The 27516-nt window shown below is 50.2% G+C and overlaps 1 protein-coding gene across 3 annotated transcripts in view; it reads right to left on the reverse strand.

The window, feature by feature from the left end:
- ST3GAL3 (ST3 beta-galactoside alpha-2,3-sialyltransferase 3) overlaps positions 1-27516 on the reverse strand; it is a 179343-nt gene that overhangs the window by 15409 nt on the left and 136418 nt on the right. For all 3 annotated transcript variants that reach the window (XM_073902754.1, XM_025856879.2, XM_073902755.1), the window contains 4 exons: positions 10328-10422; positions 7204-7267; positions 6300-6395; positions 5820-6006 (listed from right to left, as the gene is read on the reverse strand). In XM_073902754.1, coding sequence (XP_073758855.1) covers positions 5820-6006; positions 6300-6395; positions 7204-7267; positions 10328-10422 — 442 coding nt within the window. The remainder of the gene's footprint in view (positions 1-5819; positions 6007-6299; positions 6396-7203; positions 7268-10327; positions 10423-27516) is intronic.

Here is a 27516-nt window from a genome sequence, read left to right on the forward strand (position 1 = left end):
AAGTTCCCTTTGGTCGTATTTTTATATTTTTACTTTTTAGCCATTTGGAATTTACCTTGATGTGCACTATAAGGAGAGGGTCAGAAAACTTTTTGAAAGCTATATTTGGAAAAAGTGATGAACAGAAATAGGAGTCGGCGTGGGGCCGGCTCCGTGAGGCTGACAGACAAGTGAAAGATGCAGAGCGCCAGGGACAGGGCAGTTCTCATTTCCTCATCAAGGAGAGTGAGCTTGACTGGCGAAAGGAAGATCAAACATGGCTAAGGGAAAGAGATGCTCAGGAGAGGCAAAAGAAGAGCAAGGGCCTGGATCTAAAAGAACGACCTCTCAGGGCCATGAGAGAGGGAGACAGCCTGGCTGAGAGGAAGGAGCCCTGACTGAGGGTCGGAAGACTTGGGTTGGAATCCTACTCTGCCAGAAGTTCCTGCCTTACTCTGGGCCTCAGTTTCCACACCTACTGATTCGCTTATGTGTGGCCAACTATGTTTGTTTGTTTGTTTGTTTTTTAAGATTTTATTTATTTGATAGAGAGAGACATAGCAAGAGAGGGAACACAAGCAGGGGGAGTGGGAGAGGGAGAAGCAGGCTTCCTGCCGAGCAGAGAGCCAGATGCGGGGCTCGATCCTGGGACCCCAGGATCATGACCTGAGCTGAAGGCAGACGCTTAACAACTGAGCCACCCAGGCGCCCCATGGCCAACTATGTTTAAGACACTGCTGGAGGTGATGGACTTGGAGAGACAAAACACCACCGTTCCTGTCCTCTGGGGGCTTGTAAGAGCTGACAGAGAAGCAAACCCTCAAGTAAAACAGAGCGAGGAGTGTTTCACTGGACTCTGAAGAGGAGCATCTACGATGGCCTGGCCACGGGGGGCAACTGAGGCATGGAGGCTGGAAACAGGATATCCATGCTGACACAGCCAGAGCGGAGGCTGTGTGCTGGGTGCAAGAAAGAGGGGTTGGCAGGGGCCAGGTCACGGGTGCTGTGCCATGGAGTCTGGCTGCATCACAGCTGAGCCTCTATCCAAACCTCCTGGATGGCTCATTACAACAGACTGCTGGGCCTGCCCCCAGAGTTTCTCATTCTCAAGGCTGAAGGTGGAGCCCCAGATGCATTTCTGACACGTTTCCAGGTGCTACCCTTACACTTACTTCTACTCACTGTCTGGCCGTGGAGGGCTGTTGACTGAGGCACTGCATGGAAATCATGCAGCCCAGGGCCTGGCAGGTGGAGGGGCTCAGTAAACCACAATTCTTATCATTCTCCTGGGCCATGTTGTGGGGAGGAGCGGGGAGCTGACTGAGGGGAGGATTCCAAGCAGGAGGGGGTGTGGTCAGGCTTATTCTTAGGAAGACCCAGAAGCAGTCAGAGCTGGGCGTGAGTTCAGCTCTACCACTTAGCCAGCTGTGTGAGCTGGAGCAAGCAACTCAGTCTCCCTGTGCCTCAGTTTCCCGATCCCCCAAAGGGGGATAATAACAGAACTGATCTAACAGGGTCATTATGAGAACCAAGTGAAGGAATTTAAAGAAGTCTGGCAAACTGAAGAGCTGAATGCGCGACGGCTATGACGAGGATGTTGGAAGCAGGAGGAGCACGAGGGGGGGGGAGGCAGGAAGGCGGTGGGGAGAGGAGGCAGCAGTGGTAATACTGATCACAAGGCACAGTAACCAAGAGGTCACAGACGACAGTGGTGAGAAGAACAGGGGGCGGGCGCGGCATGAACCCCAATCCCTGAGCACTTTTTATCTGAGGGTGGAGCGGCAGCAGTTAGGATGCGGCCGAGGGGATGAGCACAGAGGCCTCCTGGCCCTCACAGGGGAGAAGCTGGTGGGGCGGTGGAGGGGTCACGGATGCTGACTCAGCAGAAGCTTCGCCAGCAGAGGCCACGGTGTGTGCCAGCCTCAGCGCCATTTCCAGGTACCCTGCACTGAGTCTCCCCTGAGGTGCGGCAAATGGCAATGACCGTACTGAGCTCCTAAGGCTCTGCATCCCTCCCCGGCCTGGAACAGAGTATAGGTTTAGGCGCAGATGGACACTCAGTCCCCATCTCGGGCCTGGTCCAGTAAGGCCTCATATACGGGGACCTGGTGGCCCTGTTTGCTCTGGGGATTTCCCGGACCGTTAGCCCACCCCTGCTGTCTCTCCCAGGAGGCCCTGAGTCTCCTTCCTCTGGGCCTGGCCTCTGACCCCTGCTTTAAGTCACCTCCTAGGTCAGACCCTACAGCCTAGACAGACAATCCTTATTCCCTAGTGCCACTGGGCTGTTCTAACAGCACTAATAAAAGTAATAATAATAATAATAATAATGAAATAATAAATAACATTAATCATTGCCAGACAGCATTTACTAAGTGTCAAGCACCATGCCAGGTGCTTCTATATTTCACCTGGTTTAATTTTTAAAACAATCCCGAATGATGGGTAGTATTACTCCTTTTTAATGGATGAGACTAAATCTAAGGGGCCTGGCAAGTTACCTTAGGCAAGTTATTGCCTAAGGTAACCCAGCTAACAAGTGACAAAAATCTAAATTTAAACCCAAGTCTATCTGACTCTAAGGCCTGATCTGTGTTCCCCTCTTAAACTATGCTGCCTTTCCAAATTCTGGGGCCCAGTCCACTCGTGCATTAGGCCCCTCCCTCCTTCCCCAAGGCCTGAGCTACCGCTGGGAGGTCAGGCCTGTGTTGAGGCTGTCCAGGGGCCAACTCCAGCCCCTGTCCTCTCTTGTCCCCCTGCCGGGCTGGAACCACACCCATACCCGCCCAGGCCAGGTCTCGGGGCCTCACTGAACTAACACCCAGTCCGAGGCCCGGCAGCAACGAGGCCAGCCTCCTAGGAGTGCGGACGAGAGAGGAGGGGGACTAGAAGGGCAGTTCCTTTCTGGGTTACCAGGCATCCTGGGCATGGGGAGGGGAGGCTGGCGGAGGCAGGAGGAACTCCTCCAAGCTTGCCACCTAGCTCAGGGCTCCTGGGGGCTGGGAGAAAACAAGCCTTTAGGTAACTTGTTTGGAGTCATCTGTGCAGCCGTCCAGTGAGTCAGGGAACCAAATGGCCACAAATGGTGACAGGAAGAGCCCCCAAATGGATGAAGAAAGTACGGCCGGTCTTAGCACAGGCTGTTTTTTGGGTTGTTCAGTCTTCCTTTCCCATCTTTCCCTTTCCAGATCCCATCAAGGCTCCTGGGTACCAGAAAGCCACACCCACTGAGCAGCTGTGCACATAGCAAGTGGCAGGCAGACGCCATGAGCGAGGCCTAATACCCGTTCCAGCCCTGCCCAGTCAGGCCTTGGCTCCCAAACACAGAGCTGCCTCCTTCCTGCCAGAATTCTACAGGTGAGGCTCCGGGCAGGTACAGAGAGCTCCCCAGAGGCTGCTCTCGGTTGGAAACATCGCTGCAGGAGCAGGAAAAGCAGGTGGCTGGCACCAGAGAGGAAGGGCCTGGAGAAGTAGCCTCCCCCACATTTACCTGGGTCTCAGATGCCAGAGAAGTGAAGTAGAGCATAGGAGAGGTCCTGTGAAGGCACCAGCCCTGGGCTTGGGGTAGGGAAGGGTTCTAAAGGAGAGGCCTCCTGTGTCTCCAAGAAGGGCTAGGGTTGGGGAGGCCATGGGCATCACTGGCTCTCCTCTGGCAGCTCACTCTAATGGCCCAAGTTATCTTTGACTTGAGAGCCAGGGAAGGCTCATGGAATTTCAAAGGACTCCTCCCGGTCCCCTCTCTCTCCTCACTCACCCCTACCAACCCTGGGAATGAGTTCTCACTAAAACAAGACTGGTCCTACATCCCTGGGCATGGCCAGGCCAGGACACAGACATCCACATGGGTGAGTGCGTGCCTGAGCAGAGCTCCTAATTCCTCATCCCAACTGCTCCAGTACCTTCGGTCAGCCTGCAGCCAAGGTCAGGCCAGGGGAGAGAACCTCAGAGTCTTCCTGGGAATAGTGAGGCCCTGCTGTCTGCTCCCTAAGTGGCGGGAGCAAAGGGAGTCTCCTGACTCTAGCTGACTGCCCTCCTTTCCTACCTTCTTTCCTTACTTCCTTGGATGAACTATAAGAGCCTCAAATGAACTGACCTTGGTGTTCTTGGAAGGAACAGGTGACAACATCCACCTGGCTGCCCTGAATCACCCTCCCTGGCCTGCCTGTCTGATTCCGGTCTGCTCAGCAGGAAGCAGGATCTGGTGTTTGAGCCAACACCAGGTCATTTATGATGACTGGGCACTGAGGGGTTTAAAAAAAACCAATGGGATAGGCCCCTGCCGTCCAGGAGCTCCTCTGACAGAGCAGAGGATGTGCCAGGAGGGGCTGGGCCGGCAGGCAAGAGGCCAGGGCGAGAAAGCAGCCCTCAGGCTCCCTGGAGGTTCACCAAGGCAGACCCAATTCCTTCCCATGTCCCCTGAGAAGTGCCTATCCGTGATCCCACTTCTGTTGCCTTCAAGGCAGAGAGAAGGGTGGGCCCTGAGGATACTAGTTTTCAGGCCATGGTTCTAAAAACAGAGGGGTGCTCCCTCAGCTCCCATTTCTCTCCCTGGTTTGCATGGGCCTTCTTGCAGCTGGAGCTGGCTGAAGCCAATCCCCTTCCTCCCCTTTGGGGCGCCAAGTTAGACCCAGTGGAGCCTGGCTGCCTCATTCAGCTTGGCTCTGGGTGGGTTCCCCTTCCCCACTCTCCCACCTACCTGAATTTCTGGACCTGACTTCTGTCTTATCTCTCGCTTGCTACCTACTTGACACTGCCTGCACTTGGCATTGCTTGGGAAAGGGCTGTGGAGTTAAACCAAATTGCACTGAGACCTCCTTAGGCAGGTTAAGCTGTTCCCACCCCCGAACTCGCCTCTAAACCTCCAGAAAGAACAACCAGCTTTTAACTGTAGGCGGAGGCCATCTGTCATCATTCTCCTCCGGTAAGAGGCTCGGGTATTAGAAGACGAATGGCCTGAACTCTGCAGTACCCCTCCCCTGAGGTGGCTGGTGACAGCTGGTTGAGGCGAGAGGGGGAATGGGCCCGGACATGTTGGCAGGTATCCCTGTAGGCCCAGAGCTGAGAAAAAGGGAACTCAGGAGGGGACTCAGTGGGTGGTCCGCCAAGGAGCAGTCACCCTACTTGGCCACACAATCTCCCTAGAGAAATGGGCCCAGGCCCCTGCCTGCCTACAACAATGAGGACAGAATCCGATCACTCCCGAAGTGCAACCAGACTCAGTGGCAGTTGGGGAATCCAGCTGCAGGTCAGCAGTACAAGTACAAAGTGGGGAGAGACCAGGACTTTATGGGCTTGGGAACTGGCCCCCTCAAGCTCACTGAGGGGTCTGCTATCCCTACAGAATAGCCCCAGAGTCCAGACAAGGCTTTCCTCCCCAGGCTGGGAATGCGGATGGATTCACATGAGAGTCAGAGAGGCCTCGCAGAGGGTAAGGGGCTCGGGGAGGCTGCTACAAGGTCAGGGCAGGGGACTGTGATGATTAGGAGTGACACCGAGGCTAGCCAGATGAAAGCTTTCCTTCTAGGGGGACCTAAGGCCAGGAAAGGGCCTGCAGGGTCTGGTGGGGAGGGACTTGGGGTCTGGCTAGAGAAGGCTGGAAAAGCATACGCAGTCTGGGCATCTGGGCGGGTGGCAGATATCAGGCATAGTAGCTCCAGGAGCCCACACCACTGCCTGGCCTCTCTGTCCCTTGGCTGAGTTTGGGTGTCTTTCAGCTTTAGGTCATTGACGCTTCTTTTGAAAGGTTCCTACTTGTTCTTTGCTGGGTTCAGGGGAAGGGGCTGACCTGGAAGCTGGGCAAGGCCAGGACAAGAGGGGAAGGAGCTGGTGCATGGGGAGCTCACCACTCTCTCCTTGTAGACGATGTACTTCAACCACTTGAAGTCCTGCCACTTGAAGCCAGCGAGGACAAATAGAGAATCGCGTTCATATTGCTCGGGCCGCTGCATGGCGCCCTCAGGGTAGGTGATGCGCAGTGTAGTTTTGCTGCCCACGTCCTTCTCAAAGCCTTTCACTGGTGCTGAGTTCAGTCTACAGAGAGCAGGCCCAGTCAGAGCCTGCCTTGGGCTCACTGCACAGAGCCTGTGGGCTCGTGTTTGGGGAGGGACTATGACCCCAGAATTCCCCAGGTGCAGAGAAGAGGGAGCCGGGTCACCTGGAGCCACCTAGCTTTCCAGAGCCCTCCAAACCTAGAGGTTCTTCTCTAGGCTTTTGCTGACCTCCAGCCCAAATGGCCAGATAGACAGACAGTTCTCAATGGACTGGGGAACGAGGGTTTGGGCCAGGACACTCAGGCACCTGAGGCACTGATTTGGGGAGCTCACCTGACCACAATGTCATAGTCATCAATTCGTGACCCCAGAGACTTGTTGGCAAGGACACCTCCGTTGCCCACGATGATGCAGCGGCGGCAGCTGAGGCTGAGGGGAGAGAGGCAGAGACCTCTAGAGAGCTGTCCACTAGGGCTCCTTCTCCCTACCCCTCTGGGGTAGGTGCAGGTGCAGGCTGGGATGGGGGAAGACCAATGGGCTTCTGGCAGCATTCTGAGGCCATAGCCATACTGTGGGTAGCTGGGCCACTTGGGACACTGACATCCCTAGTCCCAGATACTCTCCAGGACAGCGTGGCTGTGGAAGGGGCAAGGGCACCAGTTCCGGGGTGGTGAGGAAGGGGCCTCTGGTAAGATGCCATTCTAGGCTAAAGGTTCCCCAAGCGTTGGTGGAGTTCAAGAGAGAGGACAGGCCTGGAGGCTCCGGGACCCAAGGCTGGGCTTATATTCAGCTCAGAAGCCCCCATGCTCCCATTGGCCATCAGAAAGCCCTATTCATCTTGCTCCTCCCGCCGGGGGCTTACCCCTCCAGGGTCCGTTGGCTTCAGAGCTGTCACTGCCTCCTGCATTTAAGCCCTGGCCCCCTCACCTGCCTCGACCACCCGGGCTCTCAGTCCCAGTGCTGGGCTGATTTCAGCCCAGTGTCTTCCGTCCTTACCCTCAGACCTCTGACGGCTGAGGACTGAGATATCTTGCCAAGTGCTTACAGCCCAGGGGGTTCAGGCCAGCTGGATGGCGCCCCTTATCTTATCTGCTCACCACCCCAGCATGGGCGCTATGTGTGCGCCTGTGGACATGCTGGAGAATCTGCTTGTGTCCAGCCAGGGCTGGCAGGGTCTCAACGCCTCTGCACACGCCAGGCAGCCGAGGGGCAGGGGGCTGGGTAGCAAGTGGCTCACCTGTCCAAGGCAGGGGTCAGGCGGTACTCTTTGGTGACTGACAAGATGGCTTTGATCAGATTGTCTGTGGACAGAGGAGGGAGGTTACTGTTAGAGGGTCACTGGCATGCCTGTGCAATGTTTGCAGATGATGGGGGGGAGGCACACGCCCCTGCGCAGGGTGGAGGTAGATGTGACAGTGTGGGGAGGGAGCTCTGGGCACAAGGCTGGGCTGGGCCACTGGCCTAGCTATAGCCCCGAGGAACGAGACGGAGGCAGGGGAACAGGCAGGCACACTCGCCTCTGCCTGGAGCCAGTCCCCAGCACCGGCATGCAGTTTCTCTCCCAGGGCTCCCCAGCCCTTCCTGGGAGGTCTCCTCTGGCTTTCGGAGGCTCTGCAGTCAGGCCCCAGGACATGGATTCCCAGGTCCGGGATGTGCCCAGAGACAAAGGCCACTAACACTAAAGAGCTCGAGTGGGCTCTGCCAACTCCCAACTCAGACCCCTTTGCCTCATTCTCTGATACTGTCTTCCCCTCACTACCCCCCCCCAACACTGCCGATCTCCAGTCTTGGTCTTGCCAGCCTGTCTCTGCCTCCTTCCATCTCCAACCCCTGAGGCCTGGTATCTGCCCACCTGCACTCCACTCAGGAGACCCTCAGCAAGGGGCCCAGGACCTCTGTCCTCAGATCCTGTGACCACTATTCAGACCTCATTCTTCTTGGCCTCTCTCTGGCTTTGGCGATGGGAACTGCTCTCTTTTCAAACTCTGGCATAATGAGAACATTATAATATAATGTATAATGATATTGGCTTTGGGGTCAAATCCTGGCTGTGCTACTTCAGAGCTCTGTGACCTCCGATTAATCACTTACTTTCTTCGTGCTTTAGTTCCCCATCTTTCAAATGAAGATGGCAATTCCTACGCTGCAGAGTCGTTAGGAAGATGGAAAGATAATGTACATAGAGATCTGGAGATACAGTAAGTAGATCAGTGCAGCCACAGTGGAGAGCATCTTAATAACATTAAGCAAAGATGTAGATGTGCGTAGACTAAGATCGTTCAACTCTCTTCCTAGGAAGACAGCATCTGAACGCTCACACATTTGTTTAAGGAGACGAGGAGGTTTGCTGCGGACCTGTTTGTAATAGTAAATGTTAGAGGCAAACTGAATGTTTGCCAAAGGAAAACAGATTAAATGTGGTACATGGACTACTACACAGCAGTAAAAACAAAGAAGCGACCTTGGACTATGTGTACTGATACAGATAAACCTGAAAAGCAGAAGCAAAAAAATTAATTTGAAAAGTACACACACACACACACAATATTATTTGTAAAATGTAAAAATATGCAAAAACAATACATTTTCAATGGATATGTAAATATGTCACAGAAATAGATACACAGGCATTGGAACAATAACCCCCAAACCAGACTAACGGTCTCCTGGAGGAGGGGAATAGAACAGGAAGGGCTACACATAGCTTTAACTGTATTTCATGTTTTATTCCTTAAGCTAGGTACACAGTACACGGTGCTCACTGTACTAGTCTTCATTCTTTTTTATATGCCTGAAGTATTCCATGTAAAGAAAGAATGCCTCCCAACTTAAAAATAACAGCCCCATCATTTTTTTTAAAAGACAGGGTGGACAACACTGTCAGATGCAGCCAAGAGGTCAAGTTGGGGACTGAAACAGACCCTTTGGATTTCACGGGGGCACTGAGCAGTGTCACTGGGGTGGTGGAAGGAAGAGGGTGCTCAGGACTAAGTGGTGACAAAGAGGAGGCAGCAGGCACAGCGAATCTTTCCAGGAGCTGAAGGAGAATGGGTAAGGAAGAGATCTTTAAGGAGGGTTCTATACTCAGTGCTTTCAGGCATCCCTTCTGCAGGGCTTCAGGGAAGGGCACAGACCTCCCCCTTTTCCCACCTCCCATTTCACCTCTAAGAAAAAGCATATTGCTACTCATTGGCCAAACTCAAGGCTATGGCTTGGGTGTTTGTTTTCTAGGAGGGGACGTTAGGAGAAAGGGCATAAACTAGCAGGTGCTCTCTTCTCGCTAGCCAATGGGCTGGGTACCAGCCTTTCCAGGTCTTTGTAGCTTAGTAGAATCAGAGTCTGGAGCAAGGATTTAGAAGAGTAGGCTGCTTAGCTACCTGCACCCAGTAAAAAGGAGTTCTTCACATGGTTCAGCCCTACCCACTGGATTTGTCTTTGGGGATCTGAGGTCAAAACTCCCGTTCCAGAGTCCTTTTGCCGGTCCCTGTCTTTTCAGGGAGGGACGGACTGACTGAGTGGAGGATTCATGTATTTTTGAGTCCCCTGGCCAAATGATATCACGCCTTCAACAGTGATCTTACTTAATTCTGACCACAACCTAATATAATGGTAGTATTTTTTTCCATCTAACTGATGAAGAAACTAAAGCACAGATAGGTTAAGTAACCTGTCCAAGGTCACAGCCAGTAAAGAAGTAGTACCGATCTGATCCCTCAATGTCTGACCCTAAAAGCCCAAACTCTACAATGCCATGAAACAGTGCAGGCACTTGACAAGGCAACAGAACAGTTAAACTGTCAGGGGTGGGAAAGTCTTAAGTCAGGAGGGAGCTGCATGAGCAAGGTCCCTAAGGCAATGGAAGGGGACCGTTCTGAGGGCACAGGGGACAGGGTAAGAAAGGACTGGAGGAGAGACCAGGGTAGGAAGGAGGGGATGATGGAGGAGGCTGGGGTCTTTGTCGGGGATGGCCTCTGTCTTCTCAGGGATTTCCCCCTCTTATCTGGTCCTCCAGCACGGATGTCCCTGGCCTCCTGTCCTGTGATCGCATCGTGCTCTTCCCTTGTCAGAGCCCTTACTGCCCCACACTCTAAGTATCCGGGTCTCCACCAGACTGGAGCTTTTTTAAGGAGCAGGACTGTACTGTCCACTCCACTGCTGTATGCCTGACCCTGGCCAAGTGGTGGGCTCCGAGTAAACAAACAGTCCACTGAAGTCGGAAGAAAGGGAGGGAGGGGAAGAGGGAGGGAGAGGAGTGGATCCCCAGCATGGGGACTTCTGAGGGTACAGTCCTGTCCTGACTGCAGGGAGACAGGCTGAGGGCTCCCATGTTACTAGAGAGTGGGCCAGGGCTCCCGACCTACCTTGACCTTTGATCCCAAAAGGCGGCACAAATTCCCGAATCCTAGCCCACTTGCGGAAAGAGTCATCCAGGAACATGGGTGCTGGCTTGGAGAACCTGGAATACAACAGGGCTGTTGAGGATCCCCAAAGGCAACAAGCGGGAGTACAGGTTGGCTCTTCAGCACATCTGTCAGGGCGGAGGATCTGCCAGAAGCAGCTCCCCGCTCCAGCACCCTCCCTGCCCCTGGTCAGGGGGGAGCTGCTGTGCGGCATCTGACACAGCTTATCTACCGGAGCCTGAGCTTGAAGGGGCAGGTCTGGCCAGTCCCCACACGGCCGGCTACAGGGGTGGAGAGGCAAGATCACTCGGCCCGCATGGAGGTGCAGCACGGCAATCTCTCTGGCAGGCGACCCAGGCACACACCTACACTGTCCCTGCAGCCTGGGAACATGGAGGTGACACACCGACCAGGTGAACAGAAAGAGACCCAAAGACAGCTAGTGCCTGGAGAATTCTGGGAGGTAGACCACCCAGGGTGAGGAGGAAGAATTCGTGATGAGAGGGAGAACAGCCACAGGAGGCAGACGTTTGGTAGAGAACAGAAAAACTGGAGCATCCTGTGGCCGGGAGGCAGGGCTGAAAGGAGCCCTCGCACAGGTAGGAGCCTGGCAGAGACAAGGATGGAGGGGACCTGAAACTCCTCAGGAGGTGGGGGAGGGGCACATGCAGAAGAGGAGGGGGTAATTTTGGCCTGGAGGAAAGATGGGAGGGAAAGGGGGAGAGAAGGGAGGGAGGGAAAGGGGGAGAGATGGAAGGGCGGGATGATGCTGAGTTGAGAAGGGAAAAGAAAGTTTGACTTGCCAGGGTGCCGGCTGTGGGTGGTGGGGACAGTCAGTAGGGACTGAAATGGCAATGAGGGGAGAACGACGGGAGAAACCAAGCTCTTCAGGGATCCATGGAACCTAGCACCGGATTTTGAGACCTTTCTCGGGGTACCTGGTGGCCCAGAACATGGCCAGCACCTGATCATCTACTGTGTGTTGATTCTTGAAGCGGGGCCTGCTTGGGGTCTTGCTGGCCAAGAATGAAGGTGTGGAGGAGGCCCAGGCCTTGGCTCCATCCCTGTGTTTCTAACTCAACCTAATCAGCCCCTGAAAACCTGAAGACTGGAGGAGAGGCCCTATAAGCCCAGGAGCTAGAACTTAGCCCTCTGAATATACTCCAACTCAAGCAAACCTTTCTCACTTCCATCCTCACTAACCATCATGATCACCCTACCCAGGAGGAATAATACCAATAATCACTTGGAGGCATAATATTATTAGAGATTTTGAAATGAACTTGAAAGAGGCAGAAAACTTGCCATCCTGCAACACCCCCCCCCCCCTTACTCATGGCTAGGAAGAAGTCGTCAACACCTGACAGCACAGAAAGGCCATTCCCTGCAGAGCAGCTTTCCTTTGGACTTCTGAGTTAGCATGCTTTCTTCTGTGTACAGGGGGCATGCGTGTTTCTCATACCTGGCAGATCAAATCGAAGTACATTAATATATTTGATGTTCTCCCAGAGGCACTGAGGGTCCTGGCCACAGCCTATGTGTAACAGCAAAGGAAACAAGGTCCCTGGATAAGCCCGCACCAAGAACCTCTCCTCCTGCGTCGGGACTGAGCTTATAAAATGTTTGCAAAGTTTCTCAGTCAGGCTTGGACAGGATTTTGTCTGCTTCCCAACAGGTACTGGCTGTCATATGCTAATAAAATCTCCTAAGATCTTGCCAGACGTTCTCAACATATTTTTTTTTTCCTTTTCCTCTCCTTTTCCCTGTGTTATTCAGCTGATTAGAAAGTTCATTATGTTAATTTTTACTTTTTAAAAAAAAAGCCTTATTTATGGTGTAGCTTGTAATAAGTGTTAATTTTGGGGAAAAAAATACTGATGGGTGAACACACAAACACAAATAAATAAAAAATACCCATAATCCTAAAACACAAAGGCAATTAACCTTTTGGTATGTATCTGTACTAAGCTCCGTAGATTCTTTTTCCACTTTATAATAATGAAAACATCACTACGCAAATGGATGCAACTTCTTTCAATACATAAAGACAGGATCAAACAACAAAAACAGTAAGCTGCTGGTAACGTGACCCAAGTTGACTCCCAACAATCAAATGTACATGGATACACGAGTGAACACTTGACCCAAAAAAATACCAGTTCCAACATTAGTGTTACAGTCTTGAGTGTCTGTGTTCCCTCAAATTCGTATGTTGAGATTTCATCCCCACTGTGATGGTGTGCGGTCGTGGGGGCCTTTGGGAGGTAATCAGGTCATGAGAGTAGATAGAGCCTTCATGAGTGAGACTGGTGCCCTTCTAAAAAGAGGCCAGAGGGGCGCCTGGGTGGCTCAGTTGGTTAAGCATCTGCCTTCGGCTCAGGTCATGATCCCAGGGTCCTAGGATCAAGCCCCACATCAGGCTCCTTGCTCAGCAGGAAGCCTGCTTCTCCCTCTCATACTCTCCCTGCTTGTGTTCCCTCTCTCACTGTCTCTCTCTGCCAAATAAATAAAATCTTTAAAAAAAATAAATAAAAATAAAAAATAAAAAGAGGCCAGAGAGCTAACTAGCTCTCTTTCCACCATATACGGATATAAGGAGAAGCCGGCCATCTGAACCTGAAGATGGCTCTCCCCAGAACCCGACCATGATGGTGTTGTGATCTCAGACTTCAGCCTCCAGAACTGTAAGAAACACATTTCTGTTATTGAGAAGCCACCCAGCTTATGGTAGTCTGTTAAAGCAGCTAGAGCTGATGAAGACCGTAAGTGATGAACAAAAATAATTCATGGGAGAGATCCTGGCAAAAAGCATGACATGGGTCTGATAAGCATTTCTTAAAACTCTTTGCTGCTAGTGTAGAACCTATTTATTTCTTATATTTATTATCTGTTTTTCCTTGTTCTTTTATTGGGTCCTCATGTTTTAGCTGCTCATTTTGCAGCCTCTCTTTATTTCTTGACGGACGGAGCCAGCCTCCTCAAACATTTCTTTCTCCTAGTTGGGTGCACCTTTGTGCAAAGGGTACTCTTTTTTCCTGCCTGGGGATATATTTTTAAAACTTTTTATTATGGGAGATTCAAACATGCACAAAAGTTGAAAAACAAAACAGTGAAAATTCATGGACTTGTTACCCAGATCCAGTAATTATCAGTCATGGTCAGTTTTGTTTCTCTTAGCTCCTTCCACTCTCTATATTATTTTGGGAACTCCCAGAAATCATGCCACTTTATCCATAAAATACTTTAGCATTAATTTCTATAAGGTAAGGCCACCTTAAAAACCATAACCACACCTAAGCAACTCCTCTCAAAGCCATTATCACATCTAAAACACTAGCTACAATTTCTTAATAGCAACAGTCAATTTCAGATTTCTCCTATTATCTCATTAATGTTTGCTGTTGTTGCTTACTTTAATAGTTGGTTATTTAGATCAGAATGAAAGCATGGTCCACACATTGAATTGGGCTGGTCTCTAGTCTCTTTTAAATCCATAGGTTTCTTCCTCTCTCTTCTTCTCCCTTTGGCCTTTTCATCTTGGCTCCTGAATCCTTCTGACGTACCCCAGTAATCTTAGAAAACAACCTTGCTGTCTAGTATTTAAAGATGTCCCACGTTCATCCTGTACACTTCTTGCCTCCACCTGGAGTCGGTCATCTTCCAAGGAGCCCTGGTTCCTTTTCATTGGAAATGGTATTTAGAGACCACCATCTTGATGGCCAGGTGGCTCACGTTGCTAGGGTTAGTCATTTTCCCCAGGCCTTTTCAGGGGGACAAAGCAGGAAATACTTTTTTAAAGAGAAAATACATCATGCATTTATACTAGTATTCCCAATCCAAATTCAGGATGACAAGATTTGTACTTTCTTTCTCTTGTTTCATAGCCTCACCAAGATATAATTCACATACCATAAAAGTCATCTATGGAAGCTTCCTTTATTTTATATTTGTATCTCTTTTCAATTAAGTAGACATTCTTGTTTATAGTGATATTAACACAATTGCTTATTTGCTTTATCTTAATACATACACACATACAGGTACATGTAGAAAATACAATAGTTTCAGAATAACATTACTAATACTATCATTACTAAAACCAATTTAAAATTTCTTTATAGTTCTTTCTGCCTTCGGGTGTACCATACTAGAGAAGTACAGACAAATGATTTTGCTTCTGCCACTTGAAATAATTCTGCGGAGTTTAATTCATCAATGATACCTAGAGTTAAGTTCATTTGTTTCATGTTGCTTTTGCTTTTTAGGGGTTACTTATACTTCATTTTAATTTAATTTCGCTTTATGATGATAAAAAACTTTACACAATGCCAAAACTAAACTCACAAAACAAGATATATTCAGAGGAGTCTAACACTTATCTCTCTGCCTGACTCCTGTTGCTTGTATTCCCATACAGTATTTTTATTATTAAATTCATTTTATTTTATTCATACTAGTATTATTCCTATAATGAATTCATTTTTATTTTATCCTTCTTTTGTTATTTTTGATGTGAGCAAATACATAATACATATGTGTGTGTACAGTGTTTATTTCTTTATTCAATAAAGAGATAGTATATTAAATACACTGTTTTGCCTACTAAGTTTTGTTTTGTTTTGTTTTTTTCCACCTACAATATATTGTTGTGATCGCTCCATAGTAGTATATAGAATTATATACTTGATAGTATTATTCAGTCAGTCCCCTGGGCTGTTGCAGTCTTCTGTAAAGTAGCTTCTACCAATAGCAGTTACAATGAATAACTTCATGTATGTCTTTTCTCTTTGCCAGTATATCTTTGGAATGGATTCCTTGAAGTGGATTGGTTGGGTCAAAGGGAAAATGCCTATAAGTAATTTTGCTCCAAATTGCCAAATTACCCTCCATGGGGATTGTGCCATTGTAGTACCCACCAGTGATGTCTGAGAACATGCTGTCAAACATTTCAGTTCTGCCAGTCTGATAGGAGTATCTGTGTTGTTTTATTATAAGTGAAATTGCACATTGTTATATATATATAAAGGGGTCATTTGCACTTCTTTTTCTGTTACCTTTGTTCCTATCTTTTGCCCATTTTTCTACAGGGTTATCGGTCTCTTTCTTCCTTCTTTTCTCCCAGCTTTTTTTGACATATAATTGACATCAAAGTTATGTCACTGTGGAAGATGTACAGCATGTTGATTTGATACACTTCTATAATACATTATGATCACACCATAGTATTAGCTAACAATCTTCTCTTTTTTTTGAAGCTCTGCATATATTAAATATATAAACCTTCCAAGACGCAATTACAAATATTTCTCCTAGTTTATTTACTTAACATCTACTTGGCTTATGGTGTTTTCTTTCTTTCTTTTTCCTCCCTCATTTTTTGCCACAAATTTTTTAAAAACATAGTCAAATTTATCAACCTTTTAACCTTATTGTTTCTGGATTCTGAGTCTTAGAAAAGTTCTCTTCATTCCCAAGTTACATCTCTTTCCTGGCTAGAATCCCATCCATTTCTTACTTCTTTCTTGCCAAGACCCTATACCTCCAGTTCCACTGTCTTTCTGTCCCACCCATTAGGCAAAACTCACTCAGAGACTAATCTAATCCTACTTGTATATTTTATACTTTAAGTGCTGCTAGAACACACACATACCCCCCTTCTGCCACACTCACATGAACTGATGCCGCTATAAATTCATGGGCTTGAACCTTAGTTGGACCCTCTACTTTGCTCAGTAGATCTTCCAAACCTTCTCCAAGCTCCACAAACGCTCTATCCTTCCCAACTTTCTCTGAGCAAATTACCTCTTCTCTCACTTCATGGCCCTAACCAGGATGCTGCTCAGATAGAAACTCGTTCAGCTCCTTGCTTCCTTACCCCCCGCCCAGGCCCACCCAAGCTGATCTCTCCAGCATGCTACGGTTCCCTCTTCTGTTTGGTTCCCCCAAGCATAAATCAAGCTCAGGTTTCTCTTATGTGAAAACAAACACAAATCCACCCAACAAACTTTCCCGATCACATACCCCTTTAGCTACGCATCTCTCTCTCTCTCCATCCCTTTGTGGCAAAACGTCTAGAAACAGCAATGGATATGCTGCCTCAACTCCCTCACCTCCCAGTCACTCCTCAATCTAATGTCATTGGGATTCACTCTTTTGAGACTACTGTTACGTCCCACCAGCAGTGCACTATCTGTAGCTCCCTGAACATGCTGGGCTGCACACGCTTACACGGGTGGTGTTGCTGCCTGAAACATCCCCCCCACAGGCATACACTTCATCCCCCGATCCCCTTGTCTCTCTCTGCCAGGAAAACCCCCGTTCCCACTGCACAGCCTTCCTCAGTGCCCCCAGCTCGGCTTGTCCTCCTACTGCAGTGTCTCCACCGTCCTCTGCTCAGCCCCCATGAAGTGGCTTCGTGCCCGCAGAGGCCTTGGAAGCAGAGCCAGGGGCCATAAACAACAGGAAATGGGGTGGGGTGATGGTAGCGGCGAGGTCTGTATGTGTGTTTGTGTTCATTCTGCAGGTGGCCTGGGCAGAGCCTCCTGGTACACCTGGAAGAGAACCAGGGACTTCTGTCCAGAGACCAGTGTGCCAGTTTGGGGGCCTGGCCAGGGTGGAGGTGGCCTCCGACGTGTGGAATGACTGGTCAGACTGGCGGGGGTGTGGGATGCCTGACCTGCTTGCCCTGGCCTGGGAGGCAGCAGGGGAGGGTGGGGCAGGCTCAGGCGGACAGGCCCCAGCCTGCCAGCCCAGGGCTCCAGCACGCTTTAGGATCAGGTTGCAACAGGGTGTGTGAGTGCGTGAGAAGGAACCAGGGAAGGAGAGGAAGTCGCACTGGAACCTGTCCCTCTTTTCTCCTGAGATCCTAGAGCTCAGTAGTGGGGAGACTTGTGACTCTAGGAGGGCACGTGATGAGGGCGGGTCTGACCCCTCTGCCTCTCATAGCAAGGCTCTGACCCCAGGGCCCACAGGCTGCCCTGTCCACAGACTCTGCGCAGCTAGGAAGGGCAACCCAGGACCCTCTGAAGGTATCTTTCAGCTCATTTAATGCCCAGTGGTGTGACTGAGGTGCAGTATAGATGGTGAATGTCCCCAACAACCTCAACCACTACCGAAGGCCCAGCACTTAAGCCTGTATCCAGGGACCAGCAGGAGAGGTGACTGGGTCTTATCAGCGTGTGGGGAGTACTTATATGTGAGCGCCAGCAGACCCAGAGTAGGATCTTCCTCCAAGTTCCCACCAACCCAACTGAAAAAGTGCCTCCAGATGGGGGTTTGCTGGAGTAGGGTAACACACACCTTCAGCTGTCCATCTGGGCCTCTTTAGCCTTCTAGTTACTCACCCCAATAATGTGAGCGGCTCAAGCACTGGGGGACAAAGGGAAGGCAGAGCCCAAGAACGGGTCCTGAGGTCCAGGGGTCATAACACATCAGTCTGTTAGATTCAGCCACTGGCCCCCCAAAAAGTGAGGCTGTCATCCAGCAGAGTGAAAGCAAAACCCCACAGATCCACCATCCTCAAACCTGTTCTGGGAAGTGGTGAGCTGGACAAAGCAGAGGGACATGGGCTTTCTAGAATTTACCTGGTTTTGTTGGGGATCTTGCTGCAGAAAGATGTATGCCATAAATGATATACCAGAAAGATGTATACCATAAATAGTATACATCCGTGCTTATGGTATATATCCGTGCAGGAAAGATGAGCACTTCCCAAATGCCTTGTCAAACTGACGGCTGCTTGCGTATTTCCCTTGCTGACCACCTGAATGTGTCCCCTGAGAGCACAGCAGAGCAGGAGGAGAAAGGATTGTAAATCTATAGGGCAGGTGGACATTCGCCCAGGGAGAAGTGGCGCAGAGGTAGAGAGGACAAACAGCGGGTAGCAACCAGCGAGTCCTGTTCCAAGCATTGGCACGAAGCTCTGGCCTCCATACCCTGCGTGGGACGAGACAGAGTGGAGAAAGCAGCCCCGTCCAACAGCTACTTGCCTCCTCAGTGCCAGCCCCTGTGCTGAGTGCTGGCAGGGGACCTAAAGGAAAATTAACCCCGGTCCTTCCCTTCAGGAGGAAATAGCAGACACAGGTAAATAAATGATCATCAAATCCATCTGCACATCGTGCGTTCTGTAATAGGTAGGGGTACAAAGGTCTTAGACCAATTTAGGGGTCCAGGAGAATCTTCGTGAAGGAGATGACAACAAAACTGAGCTGAGCCTTGAAAGACAAATAAATGACCTGGGGGAGAATGCTGGGAAGGGTGTTCTGGAAGAAGGGTAGTGGAGGCAAAGGCAAAGAGAGGAGAATATATTCCCTTCAAAACAAGGTGAGGTATTGCTGAGGCCAGACAGTGAAGCAGCGTCCACCAGGGGCAGACGAGCTCAGCCTGGTCCCCCCTCCCAGTGAATCTGCCCTCTCGTCCCATCCAGGACATGGAGCCATGTGTGAGGAAGGAAGGCATGGGCAAGGGCATTCCGATTGTTGTAAATAAAGCAGTTGAGGTGCAAACTCTGCATGGAGGGAAGAGGCCAGGACAGGGTGTGCATCAGCACCACCAGGGCCAGCCTGGTGCCCTGACGCTGTGTCCGGACCGATTTCAAGCCGGATCATCACTGGTCACTTCGGGAGCTCAGTTCATGCTCTTTTCTGTTGGAACCCTGCAGTGGGTATCTGCATTCCTTCCACCCTCTTCTGTAAGCCCATCCTACCTGTCATTCCATGCGGTCCTACTGAGCTGACCCCCACCAGTGCAACTGCGCATGTCCCAGGCTGGCCAGTCACGGTACTTCACCCCTTGACCACAGTAATTGGCTCAACAATAGGCACCTGATCCAAGTGGGATGAATCAAATTCTTCTCTGAGGTCTAACATGTGGACACTGGGGGATAAGGGAGTCTCTCTTTTTCTCTGAGATAGTGAGTTGTTATGACCATGTAAGCCAAGAAGAGGGCTTGTACAGGGCAGCAGGGGTGGCTCAGTCAATTAAGCAGCTGCCTTCGGCTCAGGTCATGATCCTGGGGGTCCTGGGATCGAGTCCTGTGGCAGGCTCCTTGCTCAGTGGGGAGCGTGCTTCTCCCTTTCCCTCTGCCCCTCCCCCTACTCATGTGAGCTCTCTCTCTCTTTCTCTCTTTCGGGTGCATGAGCGCACACACACTCTCTCAAATAAATAAATCTTCAAAATGCTTTAAAAAAAAAAAAGAACAGGGCTTGTACAAACTGCAGCCCATAGAGCAGCTGCCTATTTCTATAAATAAAGTTTTATTAAAACATAGCCATGCTCATTCATTTACCTAATGTCTATGGCTGCTTTCATGCTTTGACAGCAGAGTCAAGCAGTTGCAGCAATAGTCTGTAGCCTGCAAAACCAAAATATCTACTAACTGGACCTTTAATAAAATTGGCTGACCCCAGGCCTTGAGCTGCTGGAGCCATCTTCATGGCTACATAGAGAAAACAGTCCACGGAACAGGCAAACCGAGATGAACACAGAGCCAGAACACTGGGAGAGAGACACTGCTTGGGTCCTATAATCAGGTGGGCCTGAAGATAGTTCAGCCCCTGAACTTAAGTTACATAAACCAATACATTTTCTTTGTGTTTGAATTAGTTTGATACGGGTTTCTACCAATACCAGCTGCTAATTAGAGGATATAGTTTAAGCTGTTTAGTCTGGTTTATGAAGACCATGTGATCTGACTCCTGTCTACCTGCCTCAGACACCGTCCCTCTCTTCTCCCTTTCCCTAAGCGCTAGCCATTTCCAACTATTTAGAGTTTCTACAACCTGCCAGACTCTTTAACGCCTCCATGATTTTATACTCTATTCCCTTTGCCTGGAATTCTCTTCCCTTTCTCATTTACAGGCTCAGTTTCTGCTCATTCTTCAACTGGACTCCAGCATCTCTACCTTCTAAAAGGGAGAGTCCTCCCTGAGCCACACAGGGCTGATGGAGGCCCCTCTGGTCTCTACGGTTCTCTGTGTACTCTGTCCTCATGGCACTCACTGCACACGAGTGTCATCGCCTGGTTCCCCACCAGGCCATGGGCACCCTGAGCACACGGCCGAGCACACCACCAAGCACGCGGCTGAGCACACAGCAGGTGTTCAGCAAATGCCTGCTGGCTAGAAGTGGGAGGAGCAGCTCAGGTGGCAGACCCCACAGTGTAGATCCTGCTAGGCCAGTCCAGGCCAAATTTCTGCTCCACTGTGGAGGTCCGGGGGCTGCCTTCTTGGGGCTCCTCATGGACACTTGGATCTCCCTGCTTCCAGCGAGGTCTCTGTTGTTTCACAGCAAACCCCTCCCAAGTCTGAAATTCTACCAGCTACTGCCCCGCGGCCTGCCTAGGGACCGCGGCCACAGACAGCCTGGAGCCACATGCATGACATGTATGACAGGCAGGGAGGCCTATGCTAAAGGAGGAGAGGAAAGGCTGAGCCAGGGGCCCTCAAGGGGGCAGTGCCCGGGCTCCTGCTGACAGGACTCCCACTGACTGTGCTGACAGCCTGTGCCTAGTGTGGACGAAGGAGGCGCAGGCAGACAGGGCGGAACTGTGAGCTGAGAAGCTGCTGAGAGGCAAGCACCCCTCCCCCGTGAGAGCATGGGTGATGACCAGACTGTCCGCAGGGGCCATCTAACCCAGAGTTCAAGTCCCATGTGTCCTTGGTGCCCACCATCCAACTCACCAACATGTGCTAAGCCCTAGCTGATCCTAGTCCCTGCACTAGTCACTGGGAACATGACAATCCACAGCTCAGAGTCCCTACTTTTGCAGATGATAGGTAAAGCAGCCAAGTACAGACAGAGGCAGCGTGAAATATCTGATAAAGGCCACCATAATCACTACAGTAATGACAGCAGTTCACAGTTAGAGCCCTTACTATGTTCTAGACACTGCTCTGAGTGATCGGTGCACAGGACCTGATTTCATCCTCACAACAACCTCATGGATTGGCTACTCGCGCCCATATTTTCACTGATCACACTGCCTTTGGGAACACACGAAAGCCACTTGCCCCTTTGAGTAGCGCATTGTTGGGGATGGAGAGAGGACAGAGCTGGACTGCAGGGGGTCGAGGAGGGAGAGAAGTATGAAAGTGTTCAGGAGAGCTCAGACAATTTCTACAGAAACTTGGTGGCAAAGGAGAGGATGGAATGCAGTGGTGGCTGCAGGCAATGAGCGTGTTTGTATTTGGGCTGGAAGGAGACAAACAGAAAGGGAGGCAAGAGACGGGGCAAGGGGATAGGGCAACGAGGCCCAAGGAGGGAACGGGACAGGATCCAGAGTAGGAGGGGAGGGACACAGAGGCAGGGTACCTTCTCCCGGGGAACAGGGGTGGATGTGAAGATGGCTACTTTGACAGGTGTGGCTGGTGGGAAGGGAACCTGAGCAAACACTTAGCAGACAGAATCTCTTCTCTGGGAAATACCTGGGCCTGGGGATCTGGGGGACTGTGGGTGTGAAGGTGGAGACTTCAGTAACTTATGAATGGTCTGGAACAGTCACCGTGATAGGTCCAAAGGAAACTTGGATAGGCCAAAGAGGGACAAGGAGTGCTGAGCAGTGCTGAGCACTCAGCAGAGGCGGGAGACCATGGGACCAGCGGGGCCAATGCGTGTGTTGTGTTGTGTTCTCCATTAGCAGCTCAGCGGCCCACAGGCAGAGGGCAGAGAAGTGGCTGGATGAACTCAATCATGGGCATTGCTGTATCAGGTTCGTTGGCAGAATAGGAAAGTAATGGAACTCAGAGAAATGATGAGAGCACCAATGATGCCTAGGACCATGGAGCTGGGGGTGGTTTTGGCTTTGATGGTGAAGGAAGGCCAGGCCAGGCCAATGCAGCTGACCAAGAAAAACCCAAGAATCCCCCTGTTTTCCATTCTAGTGCTACTGACCTAGGGTCAGCACATTGTACAAAGGGGATCACCGATTTTACAAACTTCTCTCTTGCCAACTGGACGGTACCCCTTGGAGTCATTCTTTTTTTTTTTTTTTTAAGATTTTATTTATTTATTTGACAGAGAGAGACACAGCGAGAGAGGAAACACAAGCAGGGGGAGTGGGAGAGGGAGAAGCAGGCTTCCCGTAGAGCAGGGAGCCCGATGCAGGGCTCGATCCCAGGACCCTGGGATCATGACCTGAGCCAAAGGCAGACGCTTAACGACTGAGCCACCCAGGCACCCCCCCCCTTGGAGTCATTCTTGACTCATCTCTTTTTCTTGGCTGCCTCTCATCCAGTAGATCAGCAAATCCTGTTAATCTCTGAATGTCCTGGAAATCTATCCACTTATCTCTCTCTCCACTGCTTCCATCCAGGGCTAAATCATCACTTCTTGACTACGCAATGGTCAGCACCCAGCTTCCACTCCTGCCCCTCAATCCATTCTCTAGAAAGGCCAGAAGGATACTCAATTAGCAACCATATCATGCCATTCTGCTGCTTAAGACCTTCCCAGTGCTCTCTGGATAAAACCAAACCACAGGCAACAAGGCTAAATCCTCACCTACATCTCATGCCATTTTAGGCTTCTCCTTACTCACCCTGCTACACTGTATTAGCCTTCTGTCTGAGCTCTTGAATACAACATACTTTTTTCTGTGTCTGGAATTTTCCAAAACACTCTGGATCTTCCCAAAGCTGGCTCTTCGTTTTCATTCAGATCTGCTCATATGTCACCTCCTCAGAGAGGTCTTCTCTGACTCCTTTGTCTTAAGGGGGTTCCTCCGCCTGCCACTATCATTCAGCTTGCTTTTCTTCTTTCTTTCATTTAGCACTTATAAAATTATCTTGTTATTTGCTTATTCTCTCTCGTGTGTACCAGTTTATTATAATATGGACAATGCAAGCTCTATGGGACTAGGGATCTGCCTATTTTGTTCGCTACTATATCCCCCGGCACCTAGAAGTGTGCCTGGCATAGTGGGTGCTGAATAAACATGCGCTAAGTGAGATCAGAGGTCTGCCTCCCACCAAATCGACAAAGCCACCTGCATCTGCTCCACCACCTCCTCTGTCCTTTGTGATAAAGCTGAGGAAGTGTCCATTCTTCTATCAAAGATCAATCTTCCCACATGGGCAATGTTTTCCTATCTCAGTCACAGTAAAGGGTGAAGTCCTTGCAATGCAACAGATAATCTCGAGTGTGGCCCTGCTGACACTCTGATCTGGGCCAAGGAAGGGGATTTTGGATTTCTGGCTTCCAGAACTGTGAGAAAATCAGTTGTTATAGCAGCTACAGGAAACTCACACAGGTATATTGTTTTCTGAGCTCCACAGAAAAATGAAATTCTCACAAGAAGGCTGCAGCCATTTTCCCCCTCTGCGTAGGAATGAGACAGGACAGTGAGTGAGCAGAAGCTGTCCTGTCAGATGAGACCTTCTGCCCTCCGAGGAGAAGGCTGGGGAAGGCAGCCCAGGGGAGGGGCGCAGGGGCAGTTGCTGCTGACCACCATCTCCTCTGCATCCCACCACTGCTTACAGGCCCAGGAAGGACTGGAAAGAAAAGACTGGAAAATAGGACTGTTTTAAGAGGGTTCAAGTTCCAAACGCCCAGACGCTTATGCCCAACAGGTGGCCACCAAATCTTTATCTCAAATTCAGACCTCTATCCTGTGCTCAGGACTTATTATCTAACTGCGTCTGGGACATCTTGGCCAAGATCTCTCACTGGCACCATGATCTTCCCCTAAACTTAGGCCTCTTCCCTTCTTTTCAGCAAAGAGCACCCAAGTCTCAGACTGAGGGGCAGCCCATCGGGCTGCTCACTGCCTCTGGGGCCTGAGTGCGGCCCCGTTGCTTCTCTCTGGAGGGAAGCTGGAGGCAGTAACAGCTGTGCTGGCCACAGAAGCCTGAGCCTCTGCACCCACACACCTCTTCACCGCCCCAGAGCGGGCAAGGCATCCATGTGGACTCCTCTCGGAATTTCCTCTGCAGGTCCCTCTGGGCACCATCTGGGCATGCTGCTCCTATAGCAAAGTACCCTAGCTGTCTTCTTTAGTACAAGGGCTCCAGCATTGCTCTTGACTTTGGAGACTTTGGGTGAGGCTGCACGGGCAGAATTTTCTCTCTCCCAACACCAGACCGATTGCCAAATGGGCAGGCTAGCGGTCAATGGGAAGCCTGCCTGTCACCATCCTCCTGTAGAGATGCACAGGGAGGACAGTCCTGCAATGAGAATTCCGGCCATGTAAAACACAGATGCTGCTACTCCCACTCCTTGCACCATCCTTTGCCTCTACCCAGACATCCTGGCCTCTGCAAACCCAAGAGGTCCTCCATCTGAATAACGAGCGGAGGGGTGCCCTGAGAGATGGACTATCTTATCATCATGTCTTATACTTACCACCACATCCCTAATACTTAGAAGAGCACCTAGTAGATTGCAGTTAATCTATGAACAAATGAATGACCAGCCACAATAAATGGGCCCTGCACATGGGGCAGGGATCTGTCACAGTCACAAACCACTGAGCTGCAGCATTCAATTTCCTCTTTCCACCCATCCATCCCGCGCTCCCCTACGTCCTGCTGCACTCAGCTCTGCATGGCAGGCCGTCCAGTCAACCACCAGGAAGGAGGACCGGAGACCTGCTGTAGTCATTCTAGATACCCTCCCAAGACGTGGCATTGCTAATACCTGTAGAATAAACGGTCCTGGAGACAAGCAGGCCCCAGCCCATCCTGCTCTTCCTTGGAAGATCTTCAAAAGCTTCCTATCATTGATATCATTGACTTGGGCTCAAATCCCTAATATTACCTACTGGTACCTTATAAGGGCCTCTGTGATTTAATCTCTTATACCTCCCGGCCAAGACCCTCAGTTCTTTTCTTTTGTTTTAAGATTTTTATTTATTTATTCATCAGAGAGAGAGAGAGCACAAAGAGAGGGAGTAGCAGGTAGAGGGAGAAGCAAGCTCCCCATGGAGCAGGGAGCCCGAAGTGGGGCTCAATTCCAGGACCCTGGGATCATGACCTGAGCCGAAGGCAGACGCTTAACGACTGAGCCACCCAGGCGCCCTGCAAGACCCTTTGTTCTGATGCTTTGCTTGACTGGCTCTCCTTCCCTAATGTCCTCTGCTGCCTTTCTGATCTCTGCTGGCCTTGACTATGGCCACAGACCGGCCCCCACATTTGGTGAAATCTAGCACTGCCTTCCTTAGCAGGCTCCTGTACCCTCGACTTCAGTCTCAGTCCAAAATAAAGTGCAGAAGAGAGACCCTAAAGCAGTTATCATCAGTCTCAACACCTGTAGCACATTCCTTACTCACCAAGTAAGGAACAGGACAGATGAACTTCCTTCTAAACTAGAAACTGGTGAACTCCAAGGCGGGCCTGCCTTGACCCCCGCCTCCTCCAGTGATCTTATTCTCTACCCTCCCTCACTTATTTACTCCTAAATCATACCCCAGACTGGGTCATTGCTAACAACTAAAGCCCTCTCTACTCAAACTGGTTCTCCGGCCTCCACCTATTAAAGTATCTATAGCTCACCTACTCCTGGGGCTAAACTCCAATCCTTCAACCCACGAGATCTTCAAGCCACAGATCCTATCATCTTTTTCCTGTCCTTCACCTCCTTCTGTTTGTACTGCAATTCTCACCCATCTGAAATTCCACATCAGTCGTAACAATCACTTCCTTAATTCACCCTCAGCTTCTTTGCTCCTCTCTCATTCAGCTAAAACCCAACGGTGGTTAAATTCTACTTCCTACCTTCAGGACACGGGCCAGAGAAAGAGGCACACTGGTTTGTCTCACTTGAAATGTTACTAGCTCAGCCATTCTTCCATTTTCCTAGATGACTAGTCACACTCTCTCCTCACAACCCCGACACCTCCTCCCTCATCCTTACTGACCACAGATGGCCTTGCTTGCCATGACACGGAAAGAGTGCAGACAAAACAGGACTTCCAGAACAGTACAATGATCACCTATATAACTACCACCTGGATTCAGCTACCGTGCGTTTCTTTCTTTCTCTCTACAGAAACACACCTTGAAAGGGTGACCTGCACTTGCCATCTCTGAGCTCTCTCCTCCCATTTCTCCTAAATCCATTCTAATGACCCCTAAATTCATCATTCAAGGTCCCCAATTACTTTCATGTTGCTAAATCCAATAGTCAATTCTTACTGACCTATCAGTAGAGTGACCACACACCATTCTGATTTTCCTGGGATGATCTTGGATTACGTGTCTTATCCTGGAGTGACTACCAAGTGTCCTAGTTTGGGTGTGCCTGGGTGGCTCAGTTGGTTAAGTGTCTGACTCTTGATTTTAGCTCAGGTCATGATCTCAGGGTCGTGAGGTTGAGCCCCAAGTCGGGCTCTGCACTGGGCATGGAGCCTGCTTGGAATTCTCTCCCTCCCTCTCCCTCTGCTCCTCCCCCTATCCCTCTCTTAAAAAAAAAAAGTGTCCTAATTTGGACAACAACTTATAGGAGCACCCTACCTGCAAGCAACATATTCCATAGTTAATTGTTCCTCTTAAAACACTTTCTTAATTTGGTTTCCAGAATACCATATTTTCCTGGTTTTCCTACTATCCCACTGGGCATGCTTGTTTCTTTCTCCTTTGCTGTTTCTTCCTTGTCTCCTGCAGCACTAAATGTTAGTTTGCCCTGGGCTCAGTCCTTGCTTTTCTTCTCCACCTACCTTCACTTCTTTGGCAGTCTCTTCTGCTTCCATAGCCTGGACCTCTCCCCTGAATGCCAGGCTTATATATTCTCTTGCCTCCTTGGCACCTCCATTTGGATGTCTAAGAGCTCTCTCAAACTCTGCATCTTTAAACTCAAGTTCCCGATACACCCCCTAAAACCTGCTCCTCTGGCAGTCCTTTCTCCAGCTTGGTAAAAGGTGCCTTCTTCATTCTTCTCATGGCCCAGGCGCAACGTCTCCTCTCTTTCTCTCTCTCCCTCTCTCTCTCTCACAGCTACATCCGAGCTGCTGGCAAACCGGTCACCTCTACCTTCAGAATTTATCTCGACGCGACAATGTCTGACCACCTCTGCTGCTTCCACCACGGCCCACGCCACCACCATGTCTCTGCAAGATGATTACAATGGTCTCCTAGTTGGACTCCCTGCCTGCCCACAGTCTGTTCACATCAAGGTAGCCAGAGCGGTCCTGTAAAACCTATGCTACTCCTCTGCTCCAA

This window comes from Callorhinus ursinus, unplaced genomic scaffold (genome assembly GCF_003265705.2).
Source record: "Callorhinus ursinus isolate GAN/ISIS: 27379988/994484 unplaced genomic scaffold, GSC_fseal_2.0 scaffold18, whole genome shotgun sequence".
NCBI lineage: Eukaryota > Metazoa > Chordata > Mammalia > Carnivora > Otariidae > Callorhinus > Callorhinus ursinus.